The sequence below is a fragment of the Marasmius oreades genome, chromosome 6, assembly GCF_018924745.1.
Source record: "Marasmius oreades isolate 03SP1 chromosome 6, whole genome shotgun sequence".
NCBI classification, from domain to species: Eukaryota; Fungi; Basidiomycota; class Agaricomycetes; order Agaricales; family Marasmiaceae; genus Marasmius; species Marasmius oreades.
Window position 1 is genome coordinate 1,874,384 of NC_057328.1, and position 19,479 is coordinate 1,893,862.

Below are 19,479 nucleotides of genomic sequence, written 5' to 3' on the forward strand. Positions count from 1 at the left end.
CCATCTGAATCAGGTCCTGAAGAGGTCTCGCGAGAGATAGGAGTAGGCCGTCTAACTGTGAAGGAGACCTTTTGTTCTCCAGTCATGGCTGTATCCAGTCAAGGTGGAGTGGACCACACAATGATAAATAACGGCTACTGGGCTCCGAAGCTTACTCACACTCAAACCTCCATGGCCTCGAAGCTCTCCCGGATTTCTCGAGTGTTGAGTGCACAATCAAGGCTCTCGTACTCTCAGATCTGGCCATGGTTCTCTACTACACGTGTATGTCGCTATTCAATGATTTCAAGTCGTCCGCCGCCTTTCAGAACAACCATCGTATCAATCCCGGTACCGGAATACCTTGCGGAAGAAGAAATCGACATCGAGTTGCCCCCTCCAGATCAGGTACAAATGAACATTACAGAGAGAGCTGCAGAAGTGACTAGTTGCTTCGATGTCATGCTAGTCCTGAGGCTTACTTTCACTCACTAGCAACTGAAAAAGGTCGCAGAAAATCAAGCTAACCCTGACGCCGCTCTTCGAATAGCAGTTGAGTCAGGAGGATGTCATGGATATCAATATAAAATGGAGCTTGCAACAAGTCGAGCTCCAGATGACTAGTATGTCGTGAATCTTTGGTTGCATTCCTTGATACTCACTCAACTCTTCAAGTCACTTCACACACCCTTCTATCAAGCCCTCCAACATTCTGATCGACGCCGTTTCATTAAGCTTGTTGAATGGTTCAACTGTAGATTTTGCTACCGAGCTGATTGGTAGCAGTTTTCGCATAGAAGACAATCCGCAGTCAAAAGGCAATGGTTGTGGATGTGGAGTGAGCTGGGAATTAAAGACATGATTATCGGCAACTAGTACGTATATTATGTATCCAAGATTGATTGTACTCATCAAAGGCAGAGTACTATGCACATCTTTGGAATTGCGAGTTTTGGACATTGTTACGATAAGACACCTAGCGCTTGTAACTGGATCGAATGGCGAGCTTCCAGGACCTGACATTATGTGAGCTACGACGCACCGACTTAGGCCGAGGCTTTACGGAAGAAGAATCCATCTTCATAATTCTTCGATAAACGCAATGGTGAAGATGATGTGCGAGTAGTCAGAATTGACATGCGATATTAAACCAGAAATCTAAAGATAGTATTTGGGAAGACACTATCTTGGTTAAGATGAGCAGAAACAGAGACAAAGACAAAAAGACAACAGACGGGATAAATAAGGCGGTCGTCTCACAATACGATGAAGACAAAAACGGCTGGTCAGCGGGGAGTCCGTCCGTGAGTCGTGGTAAAGAACAAACTAAAGAAAATGTCTGCGCAGAAAATGTCCTAACACACTACACAGCATTTCCATCCCTTTCCCGTCTCCTCGTTTGATCCACTTTTTCCGCTACTTCTTCGTCTATGATGCCGTCCTTCAGAAGGCTGCTGCGAACTCGCCGGTACCCCATCTCTCATTAACATGCTTGCCCGTGTGGCGGTCTCGAAGACATCGTCGACACCTTCAATCTTGAGTGCAGAACATTCCTTATAAGCACGGGCGCCGATGCGCTGAGCCACACGCTCGCCTTGTTCGCGGGTGACCCATGGACAGGGATTATCGGGCGTGTTGGGATGGCTAGTGTTAGGCCGTAGATCAGCCTTACAGCCGACGAGAAGGACCGGTATGTTTGGACCACAGATAGAGCGGACCTCTTCTATCCACTGAAGAAAGGTGAAATTGAAGCAAGGTTGATAGAGGGGATCGTATCCATACCTTGGTCTCCACGTTTTCTAATGAGTCAGGAGTATCGAGAGCAAACGCGATAAGGATGACATGAGACTTGGAGTATGACATTGGTCGTAAACGCTGAAACGTGATGTCCAGGTCTTGATAGAGGCACTTGATGTGAAAGGATACCTACTTCGTATTCTTCCTGACCACTATTGAACCCGAAACACGCGCAAAGATGAGAACAGTATGAATAGTACAAGCAGAGAATAAACGTACGCTGTATCCCACAGTGCGAGTTGAACATGCTTCTCGTCGAGCCTTATTTCGGCAACATAGTTGTCAAAAACGGCTGGAAGCCAAGGGTCAGCATTGGAAAGAGGTTAAGGTCGTGATGTGCTCTGCGTACTAGGTTGCTATACATAGAAGTTAGAACCGCAGGCCATAACGAACATGCAAAACCAAAATAGCGCACATATTCCTTGGGAAACTCTCCTAGAGCAAACGAACAAAGTAAGGATGTCTTTCCACAAGCACCTGTTGACGGCAAGCATTGAGCAATATTTCCTGGATGGTGTAGATTTGATGAAACGTGCCATCGCCAACAATAACAAGCTTTCGTCGAATCTGGCAGACGACCATCGGTGTGGGTAACTAGAGCTGTTTTGAGAGAAAAACATACGGGATTCTGTGAAGACATTGTTGTCGGCAAGCGCAGTTCAGAGAGGGGAAAAAAGAGAGAGAGATTAGAGAAGAGAGAGGTTAAAAAGAGTAAATGTAAAGAAAGAAACAAGCTTGAGGGAATGGAGCTTCTACCGAGGGGAAAGAATATGGCAGAACGATGGTAACAAACTGGGAATTGAAAGGCCTTGGGAAGATCGTCACAGCCTTAGCGAGCACCATTGCTGCGAGCCACGTGCTCGCCTTTTCTCCATGGACAACATCATCGCCTCCTCATTGACAGGCCGAACTGGTACTGGCTATTAGGTTCACGCGCGGTCTACCAGTACACGGGCGATCGACCACTTTCCTCTTGATAGAAGCTGTTGAATGAGTGGGATAACATGACGGTCCCTCCCACGTCAACATTATGAAGGCCAAGTGGGACGTATACCGGGTATCTCCCGGAATGCACTTCAAGACGCAAACGATTTCGAGAAAGGAGATATCACACTCTAAGATCTTGTCCTGTCCGATGGACTATACTTGAAGGAGTAGTATTACTGGGAGGCGAAACTCCCGGCCAGCGACTCAGTCTATTCTAAGGCGATTTCCTTGACGAACTATTTTACTTAAAACTATACACTTTCTATCAACGCGTGACGGAAATCACTGCCCGAGTAGGGTCCCGGGTCCGATAATCCGATAGTCATCATGTCCGAAGGGGCTACATACTAACAGAAACACCTCTCTATATGGTTTCTCCTCGCCACAATACATGACAGCGTAACACAGCGTATATCAGCCAGGTAAATATCTGCGCTTCCGTCCAGGTCCTGGTCGATGAAGAGAAAACACCGGTCGACACCCTTGGCAAACCAACCTGGATTCTGCAGAGGAGAATTCGCGTTACCTCCCTGGAACGAGAGGTACACATGGTTTAGAGTAACTCTAGTAACCGTCGGCTCGAGATCGATCGAATCTCAGTGTCACAAAGATGATACGCCACTCGAAATTCTGGTTGACATGGAGTGTGTTCGTAGGTTCGTATAACCAAGTCCTGCACAGCCTAAGCTATGGTTCAGATCTCGGACCGCAGGCTATGTCAGTCCAGACGTCCCCACACCCACTGAATGACACTTACTCTCGAGTGAAAAGGGAAAGAGACCTCCTTCTCGAAAGCGGGAGTCAAATATTAGCAGTGCGGCAGCAGCATATCGTACATCAGAATACGCCCCAGAGCAGAAACGTTTGAGTGAATATGGGCACATTGTTAAGCGAAGAACAAAGCAGCAAAAGTAGCAAGACGCGAGAAGAAGTCCAGCGAAGAATTACATTCAAGAGACGAGCCAAAGGACCAACAAGGGACAACAAAAAGAAATCCCGATCACTGAGGATCCATTATCGTTTTCGCTTCATCGGATTTGAATTCGCGCAGAGCGGACCGTTCTCGACGGAAACATGTTCAGCTGTATCAAATTCGATGCCCAGATCTCCAGAGAGCGTTTCTGCATCTTGCGGAGAAAGAGTGTCGGTGATAAGGTGCCAAAAACTGCAAATGTGAAAACATGAGAATACAGTAGGCGGTTTTGACATAGCTGGACCCAGGTGGTCGGGGGTTCCATGAAAAAATAATCACAAGACGCACGACATAAATATTTTTCTTCTTCGTATCCATTCGGCTCGCCATTTCGTCCACTCAGCGTCTACTTGTGCCAGGTTTTCAGCGGACACCAGTTCTGACCCAGTACGCAGTGGCTGTAATAAGGCTAATCGTTTCGCAATCTGAACAGTGGCTGTCAATTCTCAGATATGGTTAAACATGGATCACATAGCGTACAGCATCGCGCGTTTCGGAAATCTGAGTATCCAAATCGACATCAGATGGTGTGATCTTCAATTTTGCCAGATCTACGTGTGTTTGAGAAGTTTGTTCAAGGCGACTAGAAAAATCACGTCACCCCCGCCAGCAGCCTTTACTTGTGCAGCAAGCTGCCTATTCTCTTGGTCCATCTTCTTGTATTCGGATTCGATGGCCGCTAATTGTTCAGCCGGAAGTGTTTCAATCTTGGATTGATCAGCAACAAAAAAAGTGGTTTTCCCTGGGGGTCGACATTATGTCCGGCAGGTACACGCAGCGATGACTTGAAGCCCTTGCCGTATGTTTTTTGAACTAATTCACCCTTCTCAGCAAGCACAACCAATATCTTCTGGGTAGCCGTTTTCGGCACAGCGCCTTTGAGATTTGCAGATACATCCACAGCACCATATGGTCGATTCATCTGAATACGTCGGATGTTGTCCTCGAGGGGATGTGTACGATGAAACGTGTGCATACCATTTTGACGTATTCCAGAACCTTGTCCTCCGCTGCACGCCGATTCCCGAACCGATGAGCAATAGTTGAAGGCTATTCAAATCCAAGCAATTCAACTTACCCTCTTGACCCTTGAGAACTTTAACATCGGACTTTTGTTTCGTAGACATTTGCGAAAGAAACAACGAATAGGCGTAACGACCGAGCCCAGTGTCAGAGCTCACGTGACGCGATGACTGGGAAAGCTCCGGGAAGGTCTTCCGGATCCCTTAACGCCGCTCTCATTGGTCTCGATGCTACTCCTCCTACACCACTTCTTTCTCTGATCAACGCTTAGAAAAGAAGAGAACTAGATTATCCGCTCATATTACAGGGAACAAAGACATTACCATCTTGTATGCGACGGACTGACACATCGGCAAATGAGCTCAGATGTCTCCTTACGACAGGACAAGCAAAGTCTACAGTATATTATTCGTTCAGGGTTGGCAGGAGGAATAGCAGGTTGCATTGTACGTCTTTAAAGCTTTAAATGCTATGCATAGATCGTGGTTTGATGTGCTGGCTTGCAAGGCGAAGACAGTAGTTGCACCTTTGGACAGAGTGAAGATCTTATTTCAGGCCTCGAATCCTGATTTTCAGAAGTATGCTGGTGTGTCAGGATCCTTCGAGCTTCTACTGTACCCAATAACGGTCTTTCTTTAGGTACATGGAGCGGGGCATTCCGCGCTGGAAATGAAATTTACCGGGGTTCTGGAATACGGGGATTGTTGCAAGGACATTCAGTTACTCTACTTCGAGTTTTTCCCTATGCTGCAATCAAATTCATGGCCTATGATCAGATTCACCATGTACGAGTTCCTGTTTTCGGAACTTTCAAAATTGTTGACCTTTCTCTAGATTTTGATGCCCTCCAAGCGTGAGGAGACCAATTTTCGGCGGTTTTGCGCAGGGGCCATCTCCGGTCAGTTACCGGGTTTGTTTTAAACTCCACACTTCTGAAGTGCAAGTCATCTTTATTTACAGGTGTGACGTCTGTGTTTTTCACATACCCCCTCGAAGTTTTTCGAGTACGGCTCGCGTTCCACACGAAAACCGTAGATCGATCGGCTCGACCATCTCTCCTCCAAGCCTTTCATCAAATCTATCATGAAAAGTCTTCTGTACCTCAATCTCACGAGGCGGTGGCGGCCAAGCAGATATTCAGGCGCTTCCCCATTCTCAAATTCTATCGCGGATTCACTGCCACGATCGTTGGGATGATACCATACGCCGGCGTATCATTTTTGAGTTGGGGATATCTCCGCGCAATATTCGTACCATCGTGCAAGTCAGAAGAGAAGAAGCCGACACCTATCGCAGATCTCACTATAGGTGCAGTGTCAGGAGCTGCGGCACAAACTGCGTCGTATCCATTTGAGGTCATACGACGAAGGATGCAAGTCGGTGGGATTATTCGCCCCGACAGGTGGCTGAGTTGGGGAGAAACTGTTCGGGCCATTTGGCAGGCCAATAATTGGAGGGGATTTTATGTTGGACTCAGCATCGGCTATCTGAAGGTTGTACCGATGACCGCCGTCAGTTTCGCAGTTTGGCAAGGGGGGAAACGGGTTCTAGGTGTCTAATCATGTGGCGATGTATAGATTGTACGTTATCATTATGTTTGCAATAGTCTATCCTATTCTGCAATGTTTTCACTTAGGTTTCTTTCCCATCCCCATCCAAAGCAGCTGATTTGTCACGATTTATGCAAAGAATATTTTCAGTGACCAAGTTTATTCAGATTGACCATCAATTTAAATAGGGCGTGTTGCACTGGCGCTAGCATCGTTAATCCCCCGGCCCTCACGACTAATGACTAGTTCGACAGAACCAGAACAACATCTGTCATATCCAAAAGAAAAGAAGACCCGCCGCAGACTCCGCCTCAGCTGCGTTGAGTGTACAAAACGTCGTCAGGTATGGTCCTGAACATATACTACCTGATTTACTGATTATGTTTATCACGTTTTTGTTTGACAGCGTTGCGACAGAAATTACCCTTGTGGTCTCTGCACGCAACGAGGCGTGTCGCACCTCTGTCGGTGGGAGACGGTCCCGGTGGCTCGCCCCGCTCCTGCACGTCCACCCGATCACGCCGGGGTTAGGTCTGTGTTAGACAGCGATGCAAAAATTAGAGAGCTTTCCGAGCGGATCGCTATGCTTGAGCGCTCTCTTGAATATCAAAAGGCCAACGGCGCCGACCAGAGTGATCCATCGTTATTCCGGCCTTCGCCTTCTCATGGTGGTACCTCGAGTGGACATTCTCCGCTTTATCCGAACGACGTTTCTCCTGGTCCACAACGCTGTCCTTCTGCCCCTGGCGACTCTTCACCCTACTCGTCTCCAGAGCCATCGGCGTCCCACGACGATGGCGAGGACCAACCTGCTTTGGTTTTGAGCCAAGGGACCTTTGAACCTGCCTGTAAACTCATGCAGCTCACCGCCGGCCTTCGAGGGGAATATCTTGGCAATAGAGGTGCATGGGATCTTTTGCATTCGGTGGGGTGTCGTTTTCGTGCTTACAAGAACTATAACTAACAAAACAACAGATCCTGAGCGAGGGGCCGACAACGACAAAAATCCCACAGTTCTCCTTGACTGACATCAGTTCTCTTCCTGATTCAGAGATCCCCGTATACCCTCAATCCATCTCCATTGATCAATTGGCCGAAAGAATACCTGTCGCCGCAGTACTCCCGGTCATTCTAAATTCATTTTTTACCGAAGTAAACTGGAACTTTGGATTACCAGAGCACTGGCTCTACACTGCTGTCGTGAGGATGTGGAACACGCTCCGATACCCTGATATACCGGGGTCGATAATCAATGCTTGCTGGCTCTCACTCCTTTTCGCCATTCTCGCATGTACGCCACGTTTGGATGAGCAGCTGAAGAATGCGGGATTAGAGAGCCCGTCTCAGTACTTCTCTTATGCCAAAGCGGCTCTCTCCATTGCAGAGGAATCCTTCCACGGCAAAACACGTATGTCTTCAGCCACGAACGGCGTGGTCCTCGCGTGTCTTGCCGTACCCCTACTCTGCGCTTACCAAGCCAAGGAGGGACGACTCGGGGAGTCCTGGAAGCTTGTGGGAACATGGATCAGGATAGCCCAAGCGCTCGAGATCCATTGTGATCCAGGCAGGCTTGGATGGCATGGATTATCTGAAGAGGAGAAATGTCTTCGGAAACTGGCATGGTGTAATTTGATAACTTGGGACAAGTGAGCCGTTCGAATTGGAACCCACAATTGGCTAATTCAATGTTCATCGCGGTTTTAGGTTGTACTCGATTATTCTTGGACGTCCGCAGATGGTTGGTACGGAAGTACCGACGTTCATTTCGACTATGTTCAGCCACTCAGATGGGGCAACGAACTTCTTTAGCATTTATCAGTCCGCTTTGATCAAGCTTGCAAATGTTGCCGGCGAAGTCAACGTTAAAGTAATGTCTTTTCGTAATTGTGGTATTTCTGAGATCGCTGACGGCAGGTACGTCCGACAGTGCATTGCGATGGAACAGCCATACTCCAGAACAATCCGCGACCTGGACGAAAGCCTGTATCGATGGAAATCCCAACTGCCTTACGAATACCGAATCAGGACCGGTGAACATCTGGACTTCAGTGTTTCTTCTCTTAGCACTTCGACCCTCAACTTTCGCCAGTGGTACACCCTTTCGATATGGTTCTTGTACGCAAGGATGAAGCTTCAATTTGGGTATCTCACCGGGGCGAAGGAGTCATACCCATCTTACGTGTCTCGCAGACAGTGTCAAGCTGTGTGCGTAGGCGCTTGCGTCGACATTTTACGCCTTCAATGTGAAGCATATGAGTTGCTTTACCGAACACATGTCAACGACCAAAATGTGGCTGCTCACTTCTCATGGGACTTCATTGGTTTGGTAGCTCTGTTTGAGGCTGTCGTTGGTCTGATATCGTTGTTGACAAAACAGCACATCCTCGGGTCCCCGGATGACATAGAATCCGTTGTCAGTCGGTCCATTCAACTCTTTACTTCCTTGGCTCATTCCTCCGAGGGTACCTGTGGCCCTCTCGCCCAGGCTATTGCGACTGTTCTAAGTACCATCTCACACGAGATTTCCTGTGTCGGGAATCAAGGAGTCGAATCCACCCCCTTGTCAACGACGCCCTCCCCTCCTGGGTGCACTCGTCGGTTAACCAACCTCCCTGAGCCTTTGTTGGTTTTCGGTGGAGAACATGAAAGGTGGATGTCAGAGACGCCCGACGTCAAGTATAACTGGTATCCGGATTTGAATACGATCGCCCCGCCCACCGTCGACATGTATGCCCAATCCCATGCGAGAGAAAGCCACGAATCGACCAATTTATTCCGTATGAATCGGTCCTAATTCCCCTTCACCACAACTTTTCGCTCCACCCTATCCCCTTCCTTTCTTGTTTCTATGTTAGTCTCTTCGTATATTAATACATTAACTCAGGTGCTGGCCCCCACTCCATATTGTCCGTTTGACTTCAAGTTATAAATACCATTAGATATAAATTTTGTATCGCTAAATGATTTTCCCTTTACTCCGATTGTATTCTAGTATCTATCTAATTTGTATGTACTTTTATGACTGTAAGAATCGATACTCTATCTCTATTGTGATAGCAGGACAGCATTGAAGCCATGTCAGCCACAATTGTTTCGCGTATTCTTGCGTATGCAAGCTGACATCGTATGCGCCCACCCGCCTTTCAGGTGCACCGGTATTATCACCAAAACCGCAAGCACATCAGCACCGATGACAGGGACCCTATATACTCATTGATCGGAACCACAAAGGTTGTTGATCTGGGCGAGACGTATATCTCCCACGGGGACTTCGGATGAGGTTCTGAGTTGTATCCTGTTCCTAACGTGCGTGGTGGTGAAACTTAATATTGACGGGACCCAGGAGGTGAGCGCCTTGAGGTTTCCAGAGTATGTATCATAATTCACAGCTGGTTACTCATCTGATCAGGAGCAAAGATGCAGAACCCGGAGGGCGCTGGTTGCCGGTTTTGTATTCGAAAACGACGCTCAGCAACGATCTCGGGGTTCTTGGAGAACGTTGGTTTATTCGATTGAAGATGAGCGAATGCACACTGTCCACAGGCGAGACTCCTGCTGGATTCCATCTGGCGTGAACAGTCTCCATCGTGCTTGGTACGTACATATGAAGTAACGGATCAAGAACCCTGGAGAGTCCTTACCATACCGCCTCGAGGGTGTCATTTCTATTAGAGGCTGGACACATAGAAACAGCGATGTTATCCCGTAAATTTCCTACGAACTGGTCAAACAAGCGTATGATGGTTCTAGACAGAAGAACAGACCGTAGACCCAGAACGCTTGTTGGAATCTATCAGAAGGGGATCAGAACGTCATTAAAGCGCACGCTTATGCCTGTGTACGCAGGTCTTGAGATGATCATTTGTTGATCTGGAATGGTCCTTGTCACTTGAGGTTGTGCTTTTTGTTTTGTGGTCCCATGCATATCACGTGGCTGCCAGCAGGCGAGATTCGCGGAGATGAGAAATCGACGAACGAGCGTCAGAGAGCCCCGTTTCCTCTGCTAAGCACCCCACACGACCCTCAAAACGTCGTCCTCATCGTCCTCGACGTCCTTTAGAGGGGGCTCAATCCCAGTTCTCCTTTGTCCCCTCAACTACCTCGCTCCGGCTACGCCAGGCTTTGAAACAGATCCGGTCAGGCAACAATAACAATCAATCTCCCTTGAACCACAACCACCATCATCCCTCCTTGGCTTCTTGCCTAATGCCTGTCCCTTTACGGGCCAATGCCAACCACAAGGTGTACAATGTGGTCACTGACTGTACGCCTCTTCGAACATCTGATTCTTTGTTTTCCTGACGCTGATGATGATATTCTCTTTGTCTCTCAAAAAACAATGCAGTCGCCAACTTCGACCTCCATTCTGCCGCTGCATCTGGCAACCAAGGTCTTGTAGAGTATGCACTGTCTCGTGGACAACCGATTAACTCGGTCATTGATGGTGTACTTCCACTTCACGCTGCCTGCGCGGGCGGGCATGAGCAGGTAGTGAAAGTTCTCATCGACCATGGTGCAGATGTAAACGCCCCGAGGTACGTTACAATCCGCTGGGCATGTTAACTGTCTTCGCTTACTCGAACATTCAACCGCTCGCCACTTGTTAATTACATTCAAACCACTCCCACTCGATACCTACCTAGGTTACCTCGACGCTACTCGAACGAGAAGAACAATACAACAGCACCCATACAAGGCACCACCGGCTCAACCCCCCTTCATTTCGCTGCTGCCAATGGAAATAAGAACGTCATGATGTCGCTTCTCCTTCGTGGCGCCCATCCAGGTCTTCAAGATAAGCACGGTTTTACGCCTGCGGCACTGGCGGAGCAGCACGGTTGGGTGGAATGTGCAGGTCTCTTAACGGAATGGATCAAAAACAAAGACCGCGATCTACGTGAAAGAGAGACCAACATCGGCGGAGCAGACGAGTTTGGCCAGAAGTACGGGAGCCTCGGAAACCGAGAGAAGGACTCGCTAGGTAATGAAGAGGATGCAGGGGGTCCAGCCCGCAAGCGCATACAAGTGAAGCGGTCAGTTGACACTGCCCTAAATAAGTTCAAAGCTTCGGGTGGCCTGGTGGCCCCGCAAAAAAACTCGCCGGCACCATCGTCCTTCACAAGTCAAGCACCATTACTCACTCCCCCAACATCACCGATAAGGCAGAGAAGAGATTCCTCCCCTTCTCACTCCGAGGACAGTGACTATCCAGATTCATTTGACCCCGGCAGACGACGGCCTTCTCTACCCCAAGTCCTCAATCCTCCTCCCGCCCTCTCGTCATCTAATCATCCGCTGCGTAATTATAAGTCCGCAACCCTCGTAAAAGCTCCACGGAGCCCAAGGAGGCCGCGTTCTGCAGGTAATGGTGCAGAACCAGAAGGTGATGCCGGTTCGACAAAGACTCATACCAGAAAGTTGGGCACGAAACTATCCCTGCTGAACCTTTTCAAGAAAGGGAGTGATATGGGTGGCATTCCTTTGGAAAGAACTTCCTCCACCCATGTCTCAAGTTCCTCGTCCATGCCTATCAGCGTGCCTTCCAGCCAGATGTCCTCTTCCTGGAACGTTTCATCACTATCAAATTCCCCCAAGCAAATGCTCTTTTCAGAAAGTAAAACTTCTACTGGGCCTCTTCCTCGATCAGGCTATCGGTTCGGAAGCAGTGGCGCTCCTAGTCGGCAAAATTCCCCATCCATGTCTTCGTCGTCTATACCACAGGTGTCCCCTCAGAATGCCAAGACTTCCCCACATCTGTATACACCCACTCGTCATACGGGACCGTTAGCAGTTGATCTTCATAATGCTCTTGCTACACAACAGTATCAAACACAAAGCCGGGCAAGGTCAGGGTCCAACGGCAGTGCGATAGGCCTTGGGATAACTTTTGACGGGCCAGATGACGGCGGTGGATCATTATCTAGCAGCCCACTGAATCGAATTGCCATGCATCGCATGCGGCCAGGTCATGTTAGAGACCGTTCGGGGTCAGGCGCCAGTAACAGAAATATACAGGTTTTCGACGACGAAGTAATCATTCCTGATTCTTCTAACGGGAAAGGAAATTCCAGACCAGGAATTCTGAGAGGTCATCATCGAACGTCGTCGACGGGGCAGACCAGCGTTCTGCGAGCGCTGAGATTTGATTCGTCCTCGAGTACGTCTTCGCGGAGGGATAGAGATGGTGACCACCCACCTCTAAGAGGGTGTACGAGCGCTAGCTCTCTCAGGAGAAACGTAGAACCTTCGCCGAATAGAAACCTAACATCAACTCCTACCCGGGTACCGGATTCTGCACCACCTACCATGGGAGATTTCGAGAGCAACCCAGGTGACCGCAGTGGGATTGGAGATGACGGTTTTGATGATGTCGACGAACCATATTATGGACAACCTCTTGAGGGACCCATAGGCAGTACTCAAACGAGAACCCGTGGATCATCTTTTGCTTCCTCCAATTCGTCCTTGTCGCCGGTCCTTTCTGCCGCGGATTTGGTCGCCACAGCTACCATTGACTCTGAGTTTCCCTTCAGTATCAACCGACCACCACCGATGTTAGACGACACTGGCGCTGATCAAGTTGCCACTACGGGCTCTCAGCTTCTGAGAGTACCGCCTGATGGGCGTGGGAGAGGTGATTCTGTAAGCAGCACAAGCACCACCGACAGTGCTCATAATCCGGCTCTAAGTGCAAGTGGTACTACTAGCGCCAGCGGTGGGAGTGCAACTGTCACTACTCCTTTACGATCCCCTGAAATTAGCTCCTTCCTAGACCTGTCCTTGGATTCACCCAAATCACCGAACTACGACGCCGTGTCCGACCCCATGGTGGAAGGTTATAAGACCAATGTTGGTACACATGACAGGGCGGTCACCCTCAATGAACGCCGCTCACGGTCACCTCTAGGAATCGATATGAGTCTAGCAGCATCGCATGCGAGGGCGGAAAGACTTGTTCAGCAAAAGAAGGCAGACATTCTTTCTGCGCATGATGCTGATCTTTTGGACGGCGACAGTGCTGGGCAGGTGCCGCTGAGTGCTAGGTTGGCTGCACTGGGAGAGAGTTTGGAGCTTGAAAGGAAGTTGAGGGAACGAAAACACGCAGAGGAGAAGAAGGTTACATCTGGAACACCTCCGAAGGCTCCGAGATTATTACGAGACAGCTTGGACACTGTCACAACGAGCACGTCTGGGGCTGGTGTCATTCGTCAATCTAGTCTCAACACTGGACCGAGTCATCGAAAGAAAGAGCCCAAGAGACCTCATACGAGCAGTGGAACGGCCTCTCCAACCACTCGTGCGTGTTTGATATCTTGGCTTACACTTTAACTGACCTTACTCTTTTTCCTAGCCGAAACCCTCAGCACTCTCGTTGTTACTACGAAGGTGGAAAGAACAAAACCTAGTCATCACTTATCGCATTCCGCTTCTGCCGTAGAAATATCTCCTATCCTGGATCCAGACCTCGTCAACAGCACCAGGACACGTTCTCGCACCCCCGATTTAGCGGATTTGGACAGCAATCTCAGTCGAATGAGCTCCTTAGAAGGTATGGAAACCGACACAGACCTGGGCCCTTCTTTATACCGAGTCAAGACTGCCCCACATTCCGCGTCTTCCAAAAGTCGACGCGAACGAGATCTTGCCAGCGCGACGAAGCTGACAAGGATGGGTATTACGCCCAATGCGCCCTCACCCCCCAAACGTTTTGGCGGCCTTAGATCCCTGGTGCAGACACTAAAGGGTAAATGATCGCTCACCAAATATCGGATCTTCCATGTTCTTTTCACTACTTTTTTTAATCTGTTTGGCTGTGGGCTGTTGTATCATAACTTTTTTCTGTATGGTATTGCTATCGAACTGTTTGCATTGTCATCGCTTTCATTTTCTTTTCACTAACTTGTCATTATGTTTCTTGTCGCACATTGTATAACTTCACCATTCGGTTTTTTCGTGTTATTTTTATTGGCTTGTTGAACATGTACGCTTCCTGTATGTACTTATTACTACGTTGCTACACGGAGCAGGTCGGCTCCAGGAAACACTTGATGCTCCAAATTATCTTCCCGCCTTTCCCACTGAAGCGCAATGGCATATATGTATTAGTATGAATGTTCCTGGAAATGTGTATTACAGAGATGATGGTAACGAGCAGGACCCGGACTGCAGTGCTAAGTAACCTTTCGAAGGAATGCAAGAGAATAAGAGATGAACAGTTGGAATGAAAGATGAGCAAACTTGACAACAGTCATGATGGACACGAGTAGAAGTTAATTGAGCGTCTGAGGAAATGTTCATAACTTCATCAAGCCTTTCATTGCGTTTGCAATCGCGAAGCTCGACTTCGCCATAATCTGTCGCGACTCTTTCGTCACTTCCGGAAGTGCCTGCACCTCGCTCAGCTTGTTGGCATGCTCACTGAGCTCTCGTAGAATTTCGTTTCCTTGTTGGATGGTGGCGGTGGGGAAGTTGTCCTTGCATACAGCCACTATGCTGGAGACTATCGTAATGATCTGCGTTACGTTTTCGTTCAAGGTTGGAGAAGGGGTGGGACTGCGGACACCAGAAAGGACGCTCTGGATAGCATAAACGATACTTTCGGTCTGTGCCTCGAGATATGGCTATTGGAATATCGAATAAACTTTTTTTGTCGTAACTGAAAGAGGTTAGGTCATACCTTGAGCTCGGCCCAATTATCTTCAGCTGCATCACCATCACTCGTCATTCCTGTTGTTGGCTGGTCGAATATAGGTGGTGGTGAGTTCGTTTGTTCTGAGCTCGAATTTTCCGACGGAGGACGTCGAGTATAGTCATCCACAAACCGACCAGAAGCACTCTTTGCTGAGTAGATATCGTCCACAGAGCGTAGGGTAGGCGAAAATATATTCGTAACTGAAGGCGACGGGCTGTGGGGAGTAAAATGCTCTTGCTCTGACTTAGTGGCCTTTCGTATGAATATGGTCTTGCCAATGTCAGTGATAGTGGCGGCAACATGACTTGCGGCTGCATCCAATAAGCTCACTGGAGACATCCCCGCACTGGTGGCGTGAGTTTTGGCAGCCGCAACGAGATTGCTAAGAGTAGCTTCAGCTCTTTCACGAAGGAATCGGAGGCCATTATAATCAAGTTCTGATTTTTGAGGCCTCCGTTCAAATGTGCGAATATCATCGATGATGGAAGTCACGGCATTGACGATGGATTTCATGGGTGTGAGAACTCGAGTCGGGGCATTTGAACGTCCCGCAAGCAGTAGGGCATCGACTGCAGTGACGAAGGCAGTAACGTGAATATCTAGCACGCCACCTTCGGGTGAAACTGGTAGTTGATCCTCGAGCTTGTCCATCTTCGGTGCTTGTGTGAAGAGTTGCGAAGTGGCTGAAAGCCGATTGTCAGAACTCAATTGAAGAGAAGATTTCAATAACGCACCTTTGACGCTGCGTAGCTCCGTTTTGGCTTGCTCATATTTCCGCTTATATTCCTTGACTTGGTGTTCTAGATCGCGCATTGAAATGAGCTGCGTGTGATTGGCAGTTGTTAGCTCGTCGTTGCGACGTGATAAATCTCCAAGTTCAGTGATGAGGTTCTGCATATCAGAGCGAAGTTTTTCCATGAGTTCCGCATCCGACTAGAACATATATCAGTCAGAGACAAGGAATCATGAATGAGGACACTCACTTCTACTGGGCGGCTCGACCGTTCTTCCTCAAGCTTCTCGATGCGATCGCGCAAAATTTGGAGCTCCTCTTCGTCCTCCCGCGCCCGTCGAGCTTCGCGCTCCTTCTCAAGCTGTCTGATCTCCCTGAGGTCATCGAGCTCCTTCTGAAGGTTGCGCATCGCAGACGTCTGTTCCTCGGCTCGCTAAAGGTGTTCCAATCGGATTCGCGATTGAATGTAGAATAGCATCAGACTTACCTTGCGGAAGTTGTCAAGTTCCTCCTCCATCTGCTTGACTCGAGTTTCACTGTCTTTCACTGTCTTTTCTCCTTCTTGTGATTCACTAAGGTCTCGTTGAAGATTTGTGATCTGGGTCTGCATTGTTGCGATCTTGAGCTCGTAATCCTTTCGAATCTTCTCATGATCAGCTATCGGGGCTGAACGCCCAGTCGAAGCTAGACGACTAGAGATGCCTGTAACCGAACGATCCGACGCTCTTGACACAGATGCTCTGTCTCTCTCAAAGAAATCGTCTCCACTCTTACCGTCGATATCATCGTCATCCTCAACGCCCCGAAGTCTAGCACTGAGACCACTGAGACCGCCAGAAGGGCTCCTGGGACTCGGACTCGGATAGTCACTTGCACTATCTGGTTCGTTGTCGTAACCACGCTCTTGACTGGTCTCTCTTCGATCCCTGTCCTCGGTAGTCGTAGCTGTGCTGCCGCTCTCCCTTATATCTCTGTCTCTCCCGTAAGGGACTTCAATATACTCTTCCTCCATAGTACTTTTGTTTGGGATAATCATGCCACTTGTCGCCATAGTGCTTGGAGTGTTCACAGTTGATTCACTTGCCGAGACACTCGGTTTCCTCCCTCTGCCATGATCTTCACGCAGTGGTCGTTCTCGATCTTCGGATCTTCGCGTGGTGTCTTGTGATGGTTTTCGTCGTGAAGATACGTTCGGCGAATAACCGTCCTCGCTAGCTCTTCCACGGTAGTTATCCTCGCTAACACGACCTCGATAGTTGTCCGCACTTGGGCGGCCTGAGTAGCTATCCTCGCTCCGCCGACCAGAATAGTTGTCCTCACTCCGTCGTCCAGAATAATCAACTTCACTAGGTCGACGTCGATCTTGCGAGGGCCGTCGACTAGACACGCTATCTCCATAACCGCTATCCATTCCTCTGTCTACAGATGCTCGCCCTGAAGTTCTGGAATTCGTCATGCGAGCTGGGGCAGGTGAAAAGTCGGGGGACGGATAATCATCGTACGCTGAGCCTGGTGAGATATTTCCCGACGGTAGAGGCTGAGAGAGTAGTTATCAATGAGTATAACAATGGTTGCAGCGACCTTATAACGCACATCTTCCTTAAACTCAGGATAACGTCTTGCCAGCTCGAAGTAAACGTCACTCGACAAATCTTCGAACCGGGACGTGGGAAGCGTGGCGAGCTTCTGTCGAGCTTGATTTCGTTTTGGATGAAACTCCTCTCGCACGGGAAGGAACGGTATTACTGCAAACGTACGAGGGAATCAACGTGAATTCAATAGACATATGGAGGCATCGCACCTTCTTTTTCGTTCTTTCTACGGATCAGTTCATCATATACGTCGGTCGAAAGTTCATGAAACTGTTGGATGGTGAGGCGGGTGAGCTTTTGTCGGGCACTCGACCTTGAGTTGGGGGTAGCTAATAGGACATAATGGTTACAGGGATTTTCGGGTGAAGAGAGATAAAGGACAACACCTCTGGCAAGATAAGCTGCTAGATACTTGCTGAGCTCCTCGAAATGTGTTCTGGATACGCTGCGATAATCGATTTGGGGAACTGGAGGAGCGTTCTTGTCCTTAACGGGGCGGTATGAGTCTGTGCGATAGTTTGAGATGCCTGAGAACGCTGTCGGTGTGGGCGACGGTACTCTTGAGCGTGAACCTTTCATTGACGGGCAAGATTATGGTGGAGGTAAAGATGAAGGAATAAGTCAGGAAGATGAAGATAGGTTGCAATTGATCTCATCTATGTCGGACTGGTGGTAACAGACAACACGCTGAAATGGCATTGTATTTGGTCCAACACGTGTTGTAACAGATCTATCTGGTACTAGTACTGCATTATAGTGACTTGCCTTCCCTCTCTAATTTTCGTAATGCACGTCGACGAATACTTTTATGTAAGTTGTGAGTATAATTGATCCATTGGCTAGGGCCACCGAGGAGGGTCATCGCATAATTTAGTAACGCGTGAGACCAATATGGTGTTGATGTGTGTGGTCTACCGCTGAAGGCTGCTCCACAAGAAAGTCCAATCTTGGAAAGGATGGAGCGAACGTAAGGAGCAGGCTGAGGAACGAGAACAGACGCCTTGCGAATTTTCGAAAGCTTTGAAACCTGTGAAAATGTGTCGTGTTATGCTCTTGATTTACGGGTTTTAAAAAAATTAATTACCACGAAGTACGTGTTAACGTGTTCCACGACGATCTTATGCTGTTTAACTTCTTCAGCAAGTGCATCAGTGAACGTGCTCAAGAAGGCCTTGGTGCCAGAATAAGTAGCTAGCATCGCAGATGGAACTGCTCCCGCGAAAGAACCAATGTTCAGGATCAGTCCACGTTTCCTAGGTTTCAGAGAAGTTGAGGTTCTTGTACACCCGAGGTGTGCTTGACGCGTACCGTTGTATCATACCCGGCAAAATGGCGTATGTCATGCGCAAGGTGCCATTCATATTAATAGCCACGATATCGTTCATTTCTTCCTTGGGCGTTTCAGCGAAATAAACGGGCATATTGTGCGATCTCCCGACATTATTCACTTCAAAATGTGAGCAATATCAGTGACTGGTTTCTGAGAGCGGGAGAACCTGTACAGGGCACGTACCGAGTACGCCAATGTCCAAACCTTCGAGAGCAGCACCAAGTTTATCGTAAATGGTTTGGTCATATCGGGAAAAGTCAACCGAATATGTGTTGGTCGATACAGAATACTTCGTAGCTGCAAACCCGTTGGTTGAAATTTGAGGGACGCGTAGATGGGAACCATACCGATATCCTTAGCCGTGCTTTCGAGTAACTGTGGGTTTCTTGCAACTAAAAACACATTGAAACCGGACTTGGCTAACTGAAACGCGAATTCTTTTCCAATGCCGTTCGTGGCACCGGTGACAACAGCCCAGGCTCCTTTTTTTGCCCCAAAGCGTTTCAACTATAGCAGAACGGAACGGAACGACATTAGCGGATGGATGGTTGTGCTACAGCTCCAGGCTCACACTTACACTAGTGCCTGGCAATACAAAAGTCTGAAGGATGACTGAGAGCGTCTGGTATACGATTTTTGCAATGCTCAATGACCCGACCGCCAGAAGAAACGTTACAGGCCATGGATATATCCGTGCTAGAACAGAAAGAAATAGGAATAGTACCGCAATCTGAAGAAAATAACTTACTTAGGCCTTGGATGACACGCAAGACCTGTTTGGGGTCCATGGTTGCAAGACAAGAGTCGACGCGTCAGGGTACGC

The 19,479-nt window shown here is 48.6% G+C and overlaps 9 protein-coding genes across 10 annotated transcripts; 4 read left to right on the top strand and 5 right to left on the bottom strand.

The window, feature by feature from the left end:
* The first annotated feature begins 122 nt into the window (after positions 1–122).
* On the top strand, positions 123–1,081 carry E1B28_010033 (uncharacterized protein). Its single transcript, XM_043154974.1, has 3 exons — positions 123–420; positions 475–602; positions 655–1,081. Exons 1-3 carry the CDS (start codon positions 172–174, stop codon positions 839–841), a joined length of 564 nt encoding a protein of 187 aa, XP_043007435.1. The 5' UTR covers positions 123–171; the 3' UTR covers positions 842–1,081.
* On the bottom strand, positions 1,077–2,599 carry RHO2 (Rho GTPase). 2 transcript variants are annotated; one of them, XM_043154976.1, is made up of 9 exons: positions 2,399–2,599; positions 2,313–2,343; positions 2,192–2,253; positions 2,126–2,132; positions 1,996–2,068; positions 1,910–1,928; positions 1,762–1,854; positions 1,215–1,709; positions 1,077–1,161 (listed from the first exon to the last, which is right to left on the bottom strand). In XM_043154976.1, the coding sequence occupies exons 1-8, from the start codon at positions 2,414–2,416 to the stop codon at positions 1,335–1,337; spliced, it is 678 nt and encodes a 225-aa protein (XP_043007437.1). In that variant the 5' UTR covers positions 2,417–2,599; the 3' UTR covers positions 1,077–1,161; positions 1,215–1,334. The 2 variants fall into 2 exon arrangements, with proteins under 2 accessions (XP_043007437.1, XP_043007436.1); XM_043154975.1 differs by having other exon boundaries at positions 1,082–1,709.
* A 1,178-nt stretch (positions 2,600–3,777) lies between these two features.
* Positions 3,778–4,389, bottom strand: E1B28_010035 (uncharacterized protein; the record flags this gene model as incomplete). Its single annotated transcript, XM_043154977.1, has 4 exons — positions 3,778–3,928; positions 4,025–4,161; positions 4,217–4,287; positions 4,338–4,389. The coding sequence occupies 4 exons, from the start codon at positions 4,387–4,389 to the stop codon at positions 3,778–3,780; spliced, it is 411 nt and encodes a 136-aa protein (XP_043007438.1).
* A 26-nt stretch (positions 4,390–4,415) lies between these two features.
* Positions 4,416–4,863, bottom strand: E1B28_010036 (uncharacterized protein; the record flags this gene model as incomplete). Its single annotated transcript, XM_043154978.1, has 3 exons — positions 4,416–4,658; positions 4,715–4,746; positions 4,815–4,863. The coding sequence occupies 3 exons, from the start codon at positions 4,861–4,863 to the stop codon at positions 4,416–4,418; spliced, it is 324 nt and encodes a 107-aa protein (XP_043007439.1).
* A 252-nt stretch (positions 4,864–5,115) lies between these two features.
* Positions 5,116–6,318, top strand: E1B28_010037 (uncharacterized protein; the record flags this gene model as incomplete). Its single annotated transcript, XM_043154979.1, has 5 exons — positions 5,116–5,205; positions 5,267–5,345; positions 5,399–5,544; positions 5,594–5,657; positions 5,720–6,318. The coding sequence occupies 5 exons, from the start codon at positions 5,116–5,118 to the stop codon at positions 6,316–6,318; spliced, it is 978 nt and encodes a 325-aa protein (XP_043007440.1).
* Positions 6,319–6,547: 229 nt separating this feature from the next.
* Positions 6,548–9,103, top strand: E1B28_010038 (uncharacterized protein; the record flags this gene model as incomplete). The annotated part of the gene is made up of 5 exons (XM_043154980.1): positions 6,548–6,652; positions 6,716–7,234; positions 7,285–7,955; positions 8,014–8,176; positions 8,237–9,103. 5 exons carry the CDS (start codon positions 6,548–6,550, stop codon positions 9,101–9,103), a joined length of 2,325 nt encoding a protein of 774 aa, XP_043007441.1.
* Positions 9,104–10,314: 1,211 nt separating this feature from the next.
* On the top strand, positions 10,315–14,166 carry E1B28_010039 (uncharacterized protein). The gene is made up of 4 exons (XM_043154981.1): positions 10,315–10,573; positions 10,655–10,844; positions 10,953–13,606; positions 13,661–14,166. The coding sequence occupies exons 1-4, from the start codon at positions 10,516–10,518 to the stop codon at positions 14,059–14,061; spliced, it is 3,303 nt and encodes a 1,100-aa protein (XP_043007442.1). The 5' UTR covers positions 10,315–10,515; the 3' UTR covers positions 14,062–14,166.
* A 437-nt stretch (positions 14,167–14,603) lies between these two features.
* On the bottom strand, positions 14,604–17,905 carry E1B28_010040 (uncharacterized protein; the record flags this gene model as incomplete). The annotated part of the gene is made up of 8 exons (XM_043154982.1): positions 14,604–14,930; positions 14,987–15,684; positions 15,736–15,934; positions 15,985–16,167; positions 16,222–17,271; positions 17,328–17,479; positions 17,536–17,655; positions 17,713–17,905. 8 exons carry the CDS (start codon positions 17,903–17,905, stop codon positions 14,604–14,606), a joined length of 2,922 nt encoding a protein of 973 aa, XP_043007443.1.
* Positions 17,906–18,077: 172 nt separating this feature from the next.
* Positions 18,078–19,444, bottom strand: E1B28_010041 (uncharacterized protein; the record flags this gene model as incomplete). The annotated part of the gene is made up of 7 exons (XM_043154983.1): positions 18,078–18,353; positions 18,411–18,579; positions 18,635–18,773; positions 18,840–18,953; positions 19,004–19,163; positions 19,234–19,352; positions 19,405–19,444. 7 exons carry the CDS (start codon positions 19,442–19,444, stop codon positions 18,078–18,080), a joined length of 1,017 nt encoding a protein of 338 aa, XP_043007444.1.
* Between the last annotated feature and the right edge of the window lie 35 nt (positions 19,445–19,479).